Raw genomic sequence first — 16,273 nt, 5'->3', positions numbered from 1 at the left:
AGCGTCTGTAATTCCTAGTCATACACAACTGCCGAGGGATTAATTGGAAAGTTGGTGATCCCAATGTGTATTTTTCAAACTTGAGGCTTTTTTCCTGTGTTACGGATGTGTTTTTTCTGCTTTAAAGAATGCCAACCACAGAATATCTTTAGGCTCCCGCTATAGTACTATTTAATAGCTATTTATTGCCTGAATTGACATTTTATGATTTAAAAAAAAAATGTGTTAAAAATCCTCCTCCCTTTGCAACTGTTTCTTGTTATAAGGCTGAAGTAATGCAGATTCAATGTATGTTGATAACGATCCTAAACAAAGCTTCATGGACTTTCATTAAAATTTAGAAAGGAAATGCGGAATGTGTCAAACCGACAACAACCCGACCATAGAGCAAACAACAGCCAAAGGCCGCCAATGTGTCGTCAATGTAGCGAAAAACTCCCACACCCGTAGGCGTCCTTCAGCTGGCCCCTTAAAAATATGTATACTAGTACAGTGATAATGGACGTCATACTAAACTCCGAATTATACACAAGAAACTAAAATTAAAAAATAATACAAAACTAACAAAGGCCAGAGGCTCCTGACTTGGGACAGGCGCAACATTGCGGCGGGGTTAAATATGTTTATGAAAGCTCAACCCTCCCCCTATACCTCTAGCCAATGTAGAAAAGTAAACGCATAACAATACGCACATTAAAATTCAGTTCAAGAGAAGTCCGAGTCCGATGTAAGAAGATGTAACAAAAGAAAATAAATAAAATGACAATAATACATAAATAACAACAGACTACCAGCAGTTAACTGACATGCCAGCTCCAGACCTCAATTAAACTGATTAAAAGATTATGTCTTCATCATATGAATATCAGGCACAATTCCCCCCGTTAGGGGTTTAGTATCATACTATCATAAAATATATGAGAAGAACATAACCCGTGTCATGCCAACAACTGTTTTTTTTTAAAATAAATGTGTTTAGTTCCGATGCAAAGACCCTATAAGTGAATCAATATTAAAGCCAAAATATGCAATCTTTAATGACCTGGCAACAGTATCGTAACTATAAAAATTATCCCTTCTTCACATGTACATTAAAATTACGGTTAGCTGCGATGTATTCAATCAATCAATTAAAATCACTTACTTGTCACAAACCCTAGAAGAAACAATATCAGAGGCGAATTTTGAAGGTTTCCAAGGGACCCCGCTTTGTATTTAGGGAATCACTGAAGCATGACTTGAGCGGACCCCCTCTTAGTCAGTTAGGATTAAGGCGGTCTGCTCTCTTGACATAATGTCTAAAAGTACGCTGTCTAGTTAAAATGTTGTTCAATTGTTTTTTGGTGCAATTTCATAAATTAAATGCGCAAGATGTCTTGGAGGCAGTCGTTGATGATGAGCAATTCAGGATAGGAGAGTACTTGATTTGTTGTAATGATGGTTATAATCAGATTGTAAATTCAAATGTTTATGAGACGCCTCAGTGTGCAATAGATCCAATAATTTCAAGAAACTTAAGTGGATGATATAATTCAATCTATTTAAACATCTGATAGATTTGTCACCCGTGGTAAGAGGTGAAGCGTTCAAAATAAGCCATATCGGAACAACACCCTGAGACAGATTAGTTTTCAAACTTGATACCTCCAAGATTTTTTTTAAAAGAAAACCCCATTATATGCGTTGTGTAATAGCTGTAAGAAAAATCGGATCGCGGGAGATTACTCGATATATTATGTTACAGGTTAGTTCCAAATTTAGGCAGTTTGTAAAAAATGTAAAAATGTAAAAATGTATGAAGTTGACAGGTGTTTTATAAAATGCCTAAAATGTCTAATGAAAAGTCTACAAATTGCCTGTTCAGTTTCAGTCAAATTGTATAAATATGAATTACGTGAAATAGATGATAAACATATCTTGTACACACAGAAATGTTTAGTAGAATAAAGATTATTCTAAAAAAAAGAGTTTTAATGTCTATAACTAGTAGAACTCCGTATTAAAAACTACTTTGCTCTATATTTCAGAGGTAATTGAATAATCTTCTTCTTACAATGCCAGAAGGTGACATTGTTCTTACAACAGAACTATGGGGTTGTCAACTCGATGTTCAGTCTGAATACTGTTATACTGACCAGTTTACCTGTTTTTCTATGTAACCTAGATTTTCTATATTTAGAATCTTAATTAAGGCTTTATTTATTTATTGATAGTGATATTGGTCACATTTTCATTTTGGAGGAAAATTTCTATTGTTTTGGGCATTCTCTTTTGAAGTTTCCTACTGAGCTGTCTTATTTCTAACTTCTTGAGATGTTGTTGCATTGCTTGACATATATTGCTGTATTTAAATCTTCGAGAATCTTTATTATTACTTTACATTTTAGTTTTATACACTTTTCTCACATTATTTCATAATTTTTAACAAAATATGTGTAGGCAAGATTTATTTGGATTTATTGATTGATTGATTGATAAATTGGCTGATTGAATGGAGAAATGAATCTGTAGTGTGAAACTGATATTTATGTATGATAAATACAATTAATAAATCATGAAAAGTAAAAGTCGGATAAATGATCAATATATCAAATAATTGATCATAATGCAGTAGAATGATATAAAATAGAAAGACAAAGTGTTCTTGTGTTTAAACAATAAGAAGTTAAATAGTTAAATAATACTGAACTCCGATGATAATTCAAAACGGAAAGTCCGTAATCAAATGGCAAAAAACAAAAGCTCAAACACACCAAACAAATGGATAACAACTGTCATATTCCTGACTTTTCTTTTAATGTAAAATGGTGGATTAAACCTAGTTTTATTTCCAGCTAAACTTCTCACTTGTATGACAGTCATATTCATTTTAAAACCTTAAAAAGTTTTAGCATCTAAGGGAAACAGATTTGTATATGTTTAGTATGTGTTCATTAATGAGATCATATTGTAAACATTGAATACATAACGTATAAAGTCATATTTGTCTTGTTGTTGATCATGTTGATATTTGATGATGTAACCATATGATGTATATATAAGTCTTGTGACCTTCAAATTATCACTTGAGGTTAGCAAAGAGTTGTATTATGTAGTTTTATAATTTAGTTATTCATTTTGCTTATTTCGCTTTTTTTTTGCTTTGCTTAGCTGCTGCATGTAGATATTTTGATGCTTTACAGTTTTGCTTCATTTACAAATGTTATGAATCCATAGAGAGGATATTTCTTTTTACATGGTAACATAATATTTATTGCAGTTAAGTTTAAGAGATATAAACTAAAAAGGCACACCTTTCATATGATTCTTTTAGACAAAAAAACTACATGTAAAAGACAATGACAATATTATTTTACTATAAATGTTATAAAGTGCAATGTACTTGTCGCAGTTATGTTTCTTTGCACTAGTATTTATAGTATTATATGATTGTTTTTGACAGGCTATGTTATTTTGTTGAAGTCACATAAGACCTTTAATAAAGAATTCACACACTATATGTACAACCTGGTGCTTGCTATACTCATGCTTATTTCCACTGGTTTCAAACTGACAACTTTCAAAACAAGTCGATCAAACTTGAAATAACAGACTTTTTTGTAATGTTTTTGTATTTTGTTTTTAAAAATACATATTTAGATTACTACTGATACTGATAAACTGGGAACTGTCTATAACGAGACTTTGCGAGATTTATGGACTTGAGAAGCGAACGCATATAATTTTAAAAGAAAAAGCTATCGTTACAACTCAATGAATTAACCACACTATTCCACAATATAAACATATCTTGTACACACAGAAATGTTAAGTAGAATAAAGATTATTCCTAAAAAAAAAAGAGTTTTAATGTCTATAACTAGTAGAACTCCGTATTAAAAAATACTTTGCTCTATATTTCAGACGTAATTGCATAATCTTCTTCTTACAATGCCAGAAGGTCACATTGTTCTTACAACAGAACTAGGGGGTTGTCAACTCGATGTTCAGTCTGAGTACTGTTATACTGACCAGTTTGCCTTTTTTCTATGTAACCTAGATTTTCTAAATTTAGAATCTTAATTTAGGATTTATTTCTTTATTGATAGTGATATTGGTCACATTTTCTTTTTGGAGGAAAATTTCTATTGTTTTGGGCATTTTCTTTTGAAGTTTCCTACTGAACAGTCTTATTTCTAACTTCTTGAGATGTTGTTGCATTGCTTGACATACATTGCTGTATCTAAATCTTCGAGAATCTTTATTATTACTTACATTTTAGTTATATACACTTTTCTCACATTATTTCAAAATTTTTAACAAAATATTTGTAGGCAAGATTTATTTGGATTTATTGATTGATTGATTGATTAATTGGCTGATTGAATGGAGAAATGAATCTGTAGTGTGAAACTGATCTTTATGTATGATAAATACAATTAATAAATCATGAAAAGTAAAAGTCGGATAAATGATCAATATATCAAATAATTGATCATAATGCAGTAGAATGATATAAAATAGAAAGACAAAGTGTTCTTGTGTTTAAACAATAAGAAGTTAAATAGTTAAATAATACTGAACTCCGATGATAATTCAAAACGGAAAGTCCGTAATCAAATGGCAAAAAACAAAAGCTCAAACACACCAAACAAATGGATAACAACTGTCATATTCCTGACTTTTCTTTTAATGTAAAATGGTGGATTAAACCCAGTTTTATTTCCAGCTAAACTTCTCACTTGTATGACAGTCATATTCATTTTAAAACCTTAAAAAGTTTTAGCATCTAAGGGGAACAGATTTGTATATGTTTAGTATGTGTTCATTAATGAGATCATATTGTAAACATTGAATACATAACGTATAAAGTCATATTTGTCTTGTTGTTGATCATGTTGATATTTGATGATGTAACCATATGATGTATATATAAGTCTTGTGACCTTCAAATTATCACTTGAGGTCAGCAAAGAGTTGTATTATGTAGTTTTGTAATTTAGTTAATCATTTTGCTTATTTCGCTTTTTTTGCTTTGCTTAGCTGCTGCATGTAGATATTTTGATGCTTTACAGTTTTGCTTCATTTACAAATGTTATGAATCCATAGAGAGTATATTTCTTTTTACATGGTAACATAATATTTATCGCAGTTAAGTTTGTGAGATATAAACTAATAAGGCACACGTTTCATATGATTCTTTAAGACAAAAAAATTACATGTAAAAGACAATGACAATATTATTTTACTATAAATGTTATAAAGTGCAATGTACTTGTCGCAGTTATGTTTCTTTGCACTAGTATTTATAGTATTATATGATTGTTTTTGACAGGCTATGTTATTTTGTTGAAGTCACATAAGACCTTTAATAAAAAATTCACACACTATATTTACAACCGAGTGCTTGCTATACTCATGCTTATTTCCACCGGTTTCAAACTGACAACTTTCAAAACAAGTGGATCAAACTTGAAATAACAGACTTGTTTTGTAATGTTTTTGTATTTTGTTCCTAAAAATACATATTTAGATTACTACTGATACTGATAAACTGGGAACTGTCTGTAACGAGACTTTGCGAGATTTATGGACTTGAGAAGCGAACGCATATAATTTTAAAAAAAGTTACCGTTACTCATCAATGAATTAACCACACGATTCCAAACGTTTAACTAATACACTGAATTGGTAAGTTTGATCGTAAAGTAGATTTATTTTTTGAAATGACATAAGTAAGTATTATTTATTTGATGTGAAGTGTTTAATAATGGTTTGTGAAATTTGTGGTTACTGGAAATGTCATCGGCGCCATACATTTATTATCCCGTTTGCATTCTGTACAATATAAAAATTTATATATATACATAACCACTTCATTCATCCAAAGATAATTCTTTCTTTAAGTGCATTCTAATTTGCAATTAACAAATTAAACCTTTTGTTGCAACAAGGTACCGGATGAGTGATCTTTAAACTTATTTTCAAAGCTATGAATATGAGATGCATTAAAAGGTATTGATATAATACGTTTAACCATATTGATCACGCATGTCAATCATTACATCTGGGACGTCCGGTTCCACCCATTTTACTACATTTTTTAATCCGTAGAGAACAATTAAAGTTATGAAATTTAAGAAAAAAGTACTGTGGAAAATTTCGTTTGTAATATTTATAATGATTTTAATTAACAGTTATTCAGGAATTCAAGGAGGACTGGAAAGGAATATTACATCAAATATTATACCAAATATCCAAACCCAATTTGGTAAAAGATTGATAATACAGAGGAAGTTATTAATCAGAAGCAAGGGGGTCATAACATACAACGGACGAAATATCTCAACGGATTTTGAATTATTCTATATGAACGTATCAACCAACAAACTGGTAGACCCTCTAATTCACAAACATCGATATACTTCGTTACGTAATACGGGAACGACTTGTACTGAAAAACATGTATTTTTGTTAGTTCTTGTTTATTCCGCAACATACAAATTCGACGAACGTCATATTATAAGAAAAACATTTGGATCTGTTTCCAAATTTGACAATAAACTTATTAAATATGTCTTCGTACTTGGACAAACCATGAATGATACTCAACAAAAAGAAATTGAACAGGAAAGTGTCAAATACAGAGACATTATACAAGGAAATTTTATGGACAGCTACAGAAATTTAACATATAAACGAGTATTTAGTTTGTTTTGGAAGAGTAGATTCTGTTACAATGTGACGTATGTCATCAAAATTGACGACGATATTACCATCAACATCCCTGTTCTTATTCCTTACCTTAGCAATAAACAAAACAAAACCAAGGTTTTAGAATGTTTTATTCTGACCAAAGCTAGACCTCGGCGTGGTAAACGTAATAAATGGTATACATCTCCGTCGGACTACCCATTTGCAACGTTTCCTCCTTATTGTGCCGGACCTTCTTCCATTATGTCCCTTGACTTTATACAAGAAATGTATGAAGCGACAACAATAATGCCTTTCTTTTGGCTGGAAGATGTTTATGGCGGTGGATTTTTACCGTGGATTTCTGGTGTAAGAATAGTCCATCCGAAATATTATATAAAAGCTTTGCGAGCAAGCTTGAAAGACAAGCCTTGCCATTTGTTTTACATAAATAATTCAAAAAATACGAATCATTCATACGTTATGTGGAAAAATGTACAAAAAACTTACAAAATGTCAGTAAGTGTTGATAATTGATCTACGGTTAAATAGAATTATATTTTTGGAAAAAGTTGAAAAGAAATTTAATCGATAAAACAATTTAAATATTTAGATATTTGTTTATATATCAATGTCAATTGTTTCTTTCTTCTCTTTTTAATAACTATATTCGATCCACATACTTCCACAAGAATAATTACGAAATATTTTTATGGTTTCAACCAAAAATGTTTTTAATCATTAATCTGTTTTTTGTTTATTTCAAACAAATAAATCATACACAGGACATGCATACAATATACTACATGTAAGATATGAACTATCTTAATTATGAATACATTTAAGTTGGAAATATTAGACTTTTTCTATTGAACGGATGATGAGAAAAAGATTTAAGATAATAATACATTAAAAAAATATTAAAGGAGTGAAAAAATTAAAAGAAGAAGAAAGGGAAAAAGGAGGAATTACTAATATTCAATTAAATACATATCTATGATTTAAGATTTATATATGTTTTATCCAAATATACCTGTTTTATGTGAGCCAGACAGTTTTCAAGTTTATTTGTCTTTAACTATCATTATGTTAGTTCTAATAAAATTTGGCTTTTTGACAATATGACAATTAAGAAAAAAGGTAAAATATAAGGACCCTAAAGTCGATGATAAAACAACCATACCAAAGAAAAAAACTCTTACAGACAACATCATGACCAAAAGAAAGGGGAATATTAAAACAAAATTTAAATGCATACATATTATTCTATTGGGCAGAACAATACTAAGAAAGGGACTAAATCATATCAATGCATTACTCTATCAATCATCTTCGCCTGGAAGGATTTACTGTTTTTCACTTATCATAGGCCAAATACAATTGCTCCTCGTTATACTTGTTTGACGGGACTGCTTCATGTAGTAAATGTGGTAGATACTTAGTCAGCTGTTGGCAGTTGAGCTTAAGAAGTACTTCTTTAGCTCTGCCTTGTAACACAGAGATCCCGGGTTTCGTGTCCCGGTACAGACAAGCAACTTTGTAATAAAATTCATGCTCTTCGGTTACACTTGAATAATATTCAGTCAAAACAGTCCTTACTGAAGACATTGCACCAATGCTATCGTCGTCACCGCTGAGATCATTATCTATGCATATCATACCACATCTTATATAATATATATATATATTTATATTTATCTCCCCTCGCTCATATGGAATATACTGTCCCCATATGTATCGTATTAGGTCCCTAACACACCATGTTACTGATAATATATCGGTATATAAATTGATAATGCTTTTCAACAATTGAACCACAACTCACTATGTATTATCATACAATTATCAAATCTTATGATCCTACAGCCTTCTGATACATATACATTGGCATTGTTCAAGGTCATGATATATGTGGTTTCGATATATACTGATTGATATATTAGTCTGGGAAATCATGATATAATTCATGTTAGTTAAACTGGCCTCTTGTTTTTAATTGAAATAGATAAACAAACATAATAAAAAAAACTCATCAAAGATACCAGGCTTATGAATGACTAAGGATTCATCCGATGAGACAGAATCAAAACGTTTGGAAGGCTAGATCAAATACACGTGAAAAGCAAACAATTAGAATTGCAGTCTTATCAAATGCGTTTTTCACATTAAATCGTGAAAAAAGCATTGATCTTATGGTATGCTATATAAAGGCAGCAGTATTATATATACTGTTCAATAATCATAATTCGATTAAGTAATAACAAATTTGAGCAACAAACTAAAACCAAGGGATACACATCAACAATCAGAGAAATACAACGACGCAACAGAAACACTGACCAACAACAAAAGGAAACGCCAATATATATTTATAGAATAAAACTGTAGAACACAACTGACATATTCCTGACTTGGTATAGATTATTTTAAGATAAAATGGTTGGATGAACACGGGTTTATGAGTAGCAGTCTAAGTGGGAGGTCTTGCTAGCAAGACAACCAGGTCAAACCCTAATATGTTCCGTCGACTTTTTTATTACACTATCTCTATATTTTGTACCTTGAACTGGATATATCAAAACCTAAGTTTCAATAGTATTAGCTGAAACGTCATATTGTTCTCAGCTGTCTGATGGCCAATACAGAAATAATCACTTTTTTTTTGTGTTTAAAATATCTGTACAATTTGTACCCTGAACTAGGACTATCTAAATCTACGTTTCCATAGTACTAGCTGCAATGACATATTATCCTGAGTTGTTTCGAGGTGTCTTCTTCTACATTTTCTGTTTCTTGAGACTGATGATTGGTTTGTCCTTTTCAGTCATTATATTTTGTTACTATTCATATTTAAACACAACACATTAATAATTTTTTTAAAGGTTCAGCAATTTTATTAAACATGTAGAAAAATAATAATCATAAGTTGCGTATGATTGCGAATGAGACAACTATTCTTAAACCAACTGACTAAAGTACTGAGACTTGACAATTACAGGCATTACAGGCATGTTGCTTTTAACAATTCTTATGATCAAACACATCAAACGAATGGAAATCAACTGTCATATTCCTGAAGGAGTATTTCCTTAGGTAGGAAATGGTGAATAAAATCTGGTTTTATAGTTAGTTGAACGTTTCACTTGTATGGCAGTCACATCAAAAAAGAGGCATAACAGGCAAAAATGTCCAAAATGTCACTAATAGGGTCAAAATAGTGTTATAGTACTATAAAAACGAACAAAAAAGTCAACAAATTAAAACAAAACGGCATAAAGACAAAGCACATAAGCAAAACAAAAGACAAGAATTCAAACAAAAAATTACTATAGTACAATAACATACTGATGGGATGTTTGAGTACCGAGCATCGCCACAAAAGATAAAGTAATATAAATCAGTGCCGAGAATATATACGTCAAAACCATTATGTATTAGTTGTGAAGTTAAGTAAGTTCCGACGAAAACATCAATTTGCTTAAATGTTCAACATCAGATGAGTTTTGTGATAATCTACAAATACATTGCACAAACCTGGAAAAAAATCATTTGCTGACAAAATGCGTTTTTAAATTGATATCTGACCGTCTTCAACATTATCAATGTGCCACCCATAATATTTCGGCATGTTTATAGTGAGTAGAAAAACCCATCATCTTTCAGACGACAGTTGACCTAAAGCTGGTGTTCATCAATACTTTTAAAACCCAGTCATTCCAAAATCTTTTACAGTGTTTGGTTCGTTTGGTTAACTTAAAACAATAATGTGTCCAAAGTACACTGATGCCCCACTCGCACTATCATTTTCCATGGTCAATGGACCGTGAAATTGGGTTAAAAATCTAATTGCCATTAAAATTAGAAAGATAATTACATAGGGAACATGTGTACAAAAATTCAAGTTGATTGGACATCAACCTCATAAAAGAAACCTATTTTTACCAAAAACTCTAACCTGAAACTCCTACTTTCATTTTCTATGTTCAGTGACCATGAAATTTGGGGTCAAAAGTCTAATTTGGTATCAACATTCGAAAGATCATATCATAAGCAACAGGTGTACTAAGTTTCAAGTTGATTGGACTTAAGCTTCACCAAAAACTACCTTGACCCAAATTTAAACTCAAGCGGGACAGACGGACGGACACACGGAAGAACGGACGAACGAACAGACGGACGTACAGACCAGAACAAATAATGCCCCTCTTTTATCGTAGGTGGGGCTAAACACAAAACAAAAACCACTATCGAATATATAAATTAGAACAGATCCGATCATTGAAATTGTGGATACAAATTACACATATTGCAGCATCTGTTTTCGAAGACCTTCATTTTTTTGTTTACCTGTCTCAGATCTATGGCAAAAAAAATATTTCACGGGAGTCCCTTAACAATAGTATCACATTAACGACTAGTAATTTATTGAAAAGGTATTGATATTTCAACAAATGAATTAGAATGCCAACATGTGCATTGGTGAATGCCGTACATCGACTTATAGTTATAATTTTTGTGTCTTTTGGTCGCTTGTGAAGAGTTGTCTCATTGACAATCATACCACATCGTCTTTTTCTTTATGACCCCAAAAATAGCCAATACAGTTAAACACATTGATACTCATCGGTCTATCTAACTATTTATTTCCATACTCTTTTATTGTATCAATTGAACCGAAAATGAAAAACTAAAAGTTCTTCTTCATACTGGATATTTAAATTATATACAAAAATGATTTACTTCTTCTTTTTTAAAAGAAGAAACAAAGGAGGAGTATCGTCTGACGTAAAGAAAACTAAATAAAAAAAATCTATACTAAAAATAAGTATCATGCATTAAATTTTGTCCTTTGTCCAATGGCCTTCAGAATCCAACAGGAAAAAACAATAGACAAATATTAAATTATAATTATAAGTCCAGACAAATAATTTGTCATTTGGTCCATTATACATTTAACAATGCAAAACAAAATATGATATTTGAATCTAGCCATAATGAGTATGTTGTAAAACTATCTATGTTTAAAAGGTTGAAAAAAACTAGCCTTTGTTTCCAATTAAAATAGATAAACAAACATAATAAAACAAAAACTCATCAAAGATACCAGGCTTATGAATGACTACCGATTCATTCGATTAGGCAGGGTCAAAATTTATTGGAAGGCTAGATCAAATACGCGTGAAAAGCAAAAAATTAGCAATGCATAGTCTAATCAAATGCGTGAACATGTTTTTTACATTAAATCGTGAAAAAAACATTAATTTATTTCTAAACATTCTGGTAAATAAAACCCTTTCTGAATTAGTGTATGATTTGATCTTATGGTATGCTATATAAAGGCAGCAGTATTATATATATAACTTGTCATTTGGTCAATTATACATTTAACAATGCAAAACAAAATATGATAGTTGAATCTAGCCATAATGAGTATGTTGTAAAACTATCTATGTTTAAAAGGTTGAATAAAAGAATATATTCGCTAGTGTTCTATAGTTTTCTCCGTAAACTAAACCTGTGTTTTTTTGTGTAATTTGTGTTGAAAAGTATAATGAGCAAATCTGATAGTAATACGAATCCGTAGCTTAATGACAACCATCTAATAGCACACTATGTCTCGCCTATTGACAAAACGATCCAGTTGATGTACAAAACAATGGAAGAAGATACACAACGACCCAAAACGCAAGTGATAAATTAGGCGATAGCAAATTATAAAAAACGTATCATTTTCAGCCACTACGACTAAACCGAATGCTGATTGTTAAATAAGAAAAGCAATTCATATTTGTCACGAACAATTTATTCTTTTGATATAGGGTGTTACTGTAAATGTAATACTATCAATTGTACCCATAGAGAATCTCTATATTTAGATATATACTGCGTAATAACTAAATTTTATAAGACAAATACAAAAAAGGTTTTTCATTTATTTTTTGATGATTTGAACATACACTCACGAAGGACGTGTTTTAAAAATATTGCCTTGCCAATTTGATTCTAACACCCACAAATTAACCTAAAAATGGTATGATAACATTCAGTTGACTTTTTATTCAATATTATATGAACTTATCAGTAATTTAACAGAGGAATCTTATTTAAAAAAACATCAGCATCGTATATAACGTAGTCCATGAATGAAATTTCAGGGATAGGGTTTATTCCTGTTAGATTTTGGTCACACAGGTACATATAAATTTGACAGAAGTAAGATTATATTAATATTCGGAAATATCCAAGTTCAGACAACACACTTATACTTGATGTACAGAATTAGACTAATCACTTGTTTCGGACTAACACGAGTGTCACGTGCGGAGCATGATCTGCTTACCCATTCTGGAGCACCTGAGATTATTCGAAGTATTTTGTGGTATTCGTGTTGCCCAGTTTTAAGTTTTCTATATTGTGTTTTGTGTAGTACTGTTGTTGATTTGTCTTTTTATTTTTCTAGCCATGGTGTTTGTCAGTTTATTTTCGACTCCCGAGTCTGAGTGATCCTTCGTCATCTTTCGCCTCCCTTTTCTTTTCGATGTTGTGTGCTTATTGGGATCGTCAAGGATGCAACAAAAGGACATGAACAGGATACAGAGACATCTTATATAAAAAATTTTATAAGGAAAATTAAGATTGTTTTGATAGAGTTATTTTGGAAAGATGGAAATTATAATAATCAAATCTGAAATGATTTCAAATTCCGTAAGCAATCCCTTTTAAAAACACGAATCGTAGGTTTAAGAAGGATTTTATCTTATAGAAGTTTTACCAAATTTCAAATCTCGTAAATAAAGGCAACAGTAGTATACCACTGTTCAAAAGTGATAAATCGATTGAGAGAAAACAAATCCGGGCTACAAACTAAAACCGAGGGGAAGACATCAATTATAAGAGGAAAACAACAGAACAACAGACACACTGAATAACAACAAAAAGAACCGCCAATGAAACATGCATAGAAACCAACTATTTGATAACAACTGCCTTATTTGACCAAACAAACGGTGGGATGAACCAGGTTTTATGGCTAGCTTAACAATGGGCTTAGTGGTAATATTAAAAATAAATTTACAATTACAACATTAAATGACAGGAATACATTACAAATAAATTTAAGAACACTTAGGACAGAGAATACTCAAATGAATAACGTAATAGTACAATTCGACATGTTAACCACAGAATAACAACAAATACCTAAACCTAATTTATTGGTTTACGTCTCCGGCGGAATATCATATTGCAATGCTTTCAACTAATTGTAAAAGTCATTCCTCCTTAATGTATATTGTCCGAACAAGTCAAACTAAATTTCATTAAAAATAATTCAAAAATACAAAATCAGCTTAGTTAACAAATTAACTAAATTTTCATTTAGATATAACAATTCACGAAGAAGTCAAATTTTTACAGAGAACAATATAACACAAACATAAACCGACCACCTTTATCTTTTTTTTTTACAGAAATCATTATCAGTGCCTTTGTATATTTTAAAATAAAGTTTTCTTTGATAAGGCATAACTTATATATTTGTTTTAATAATTAATGTAAAAAAAAATTCAAATGACTTTAAACTTATAATAGTTTTACATAACTATATTTATTGGTTATTAAATATAGTTATGTAAAACTATGGGAAGTTTAAACTCATTTGATTTTTTCCTGGTCAAGTGAGGCTGTAAAAATACAGGGGTACCTAAATATGCGGCATAGGCTGCTTAGGTGTTTATATATCAGGAAATAGTTGAATAAAATATTTGTTATCGTTATAAAAAAAATATAAACAATCAAATGATCGTCATTAAAGTGACATGCAAATGTACTAAAAAAAACCAACATTTGAGTAAACAATACATAACATTACTAAAGGATATGCGGTTGCGAAGAAAACAGAACTGTTTGTGTTAAATAATTAATTTTATTTTTATATTTTTGAATATTAATGACCTTCTGACGCGAAATAAAAAGAATGCTCATCAATATAAGAGATACCAGCCATACATATAGTTACATACTTTTACATTACCTTCTAGTCTTAAACTTTCTACTGTGATTGAATCTATAAGCCATTGGTTACATTGTGGCGGTCATTGTTTTAATGGTGGATGCGGCCAGAATGCCATAAGAGGTCTAAAAACCTATAGCAGGAAAACTGACAATCTTTGAAATGTCATGTGCAGGTTTTAAGCTCACAGTCTTAACGTTGACAGAGTAGTGGTACAGAAGTTTAATTACCACGTGGCAAAAGGTTTTATATATAGAGTTTTAGTAGCAAATATGCGATAGGAATACTTCGTCATGGTTTTTTATAAACTTTTTTTTAAGAAGTAGGGCGAACAAAATGCAATGAATTCATTAAAATACTTGTACAAGAAAAAGGGTGTTTAAGACACCACATACTATTTTGAACATTGATTTAAATAAATGTTGTTCCTTTTATGTTCTTGAAAACCAAGTTAGTAAGCTTTTCTTTTTTAGTAAGCTGAAAAAGATATGTTTGTCCCATGAGTAAAACTTTCTGCTCTTCAATAGGACAGGGAAAGGTGAATGATTAGGGCCTTTGATAATGGACAAATGGTTGACAAGACGACTCACTTTGGAATATCAGAACTATTTTTGCATTTCAGATATAACTAATACATATCATTCTTCAAGCGAAAAATCCAATTAATAAAGTTTTCAACTGCTCACGTAAGGCATTCGTTTTTAACAGTTATAAGAATGTTTAAATCAACATACACCAACCTTGAATGTAACATCAGTTCGAAATTAAGATTAAATCAATTAGTCTATGTAAATAATCAAGCATACGTTATATGTCATAATTTCGTGCAGACGTCAGTAATTGTAAGCATTAAACTTGAGAACTTTAATTAACTAAGCAACTCTTTAGTGAATGATATCTCAGTGTAAGGAACACTGACGTTAATGTGAATTATGCATATGTATTTTGTGAAATTTAAACAACTAAGTTCAAAGTAAAGTTAACAAACAAATAAGTTGGAATAAATAGTGTTCATCTCTGTATATAAAGAGTGTCGATAAAACTTGTTTCAAAAAGACAGACAATATTCCATCATGTAATTATATTATACAATTGTACTTTAACAAGTGGCGTGCAGGTATATATAAAAACTTTAATGCCAGATTAAACACAAAATTTGATATCTATTAGTATGTTTTAATTTCGTTGAATTGACATAAAATGCAGAATCGAATTATGCTGTGCAAAGAATGATCAATGATAAATTATTTTTCTTTTAAAAGATTAAATTTTTGTTTATATCATATGAACGCTATAACAAATTTACTGTAAGAAATATAATACTAAATAATAGTTTGCTTTATAATTATATCTATTTCATTGAGATTTTTTGTTTTTAAAATTTCAATATGAGTCCTATGAGGTCATTGTGGTCCGAATCATTTTGAGGTACATTAAAAGGTTTTAAGTATGTTTTATTTCATTCTCTCTAAAAAAGAGGCGAAAGGTACCAAAGGGAAAACCCAACTCATAAGACGAACAAAAACTGTTAACGCCATGGCCAAAAAAGGACAAAAAAGAAAAAGAAAAGTGTACAAAACACAAAATACA

The 16,273-nt window shown here is 30.7% G+C and overlaps 1 protein-coding gene across 1 annotated transcript; it reads left to right on the top strand.

Annotated features, from left to right (window-relative positions):
• The first annotated feature begins 6,074 nt into the window (after positions 1-6,074).
• LOC139521027 (beta-1,3-galactosyltransferase 5-like) lies at positions 6,075-7,284 on the top strand. The gene has a single exon (XM_071314199.1). It carries the CDS (start codon positions 6,109-6,111, stop codon positions 7,207-7,209), a length of 1,101 nt encoding a protein of 366 aa, XP_071170300.1. The 5' UTR covers positions 6,075-6,108; the 3' UTR covers positions 7,210-7,284.
• Positions 7,285-16,273: the final 8,989 nt, after the last annotated feature.

Source organism: Mytilus edulis, chromosome 4 (assembly GCF_963676685.1).
Source record: "Mytilus edulis chromosome 4, xbMytEdul2.2, whole genome shotgun sequence".
NCBI classification, from domain to species: Eukaryota; Metazoa; Mollusca; class Bivalvia; order Mytilida; family Mytilidae; genus Mytilus; species Mytilus edulis.
Note: the sequence above shows the minus strand (reverse complement) of the source record. Positions and strands in the feature narration are given on the sequence as shown.

Coding starts and splice junctions, on each gene's coding strand:
- LOC139521027 (XM_071314199.1), top strand. CDS start 6,109: ATGAAATTTAAGAAAAAAGTACTGTGGAAAATTTCGTTTGTAATATTT.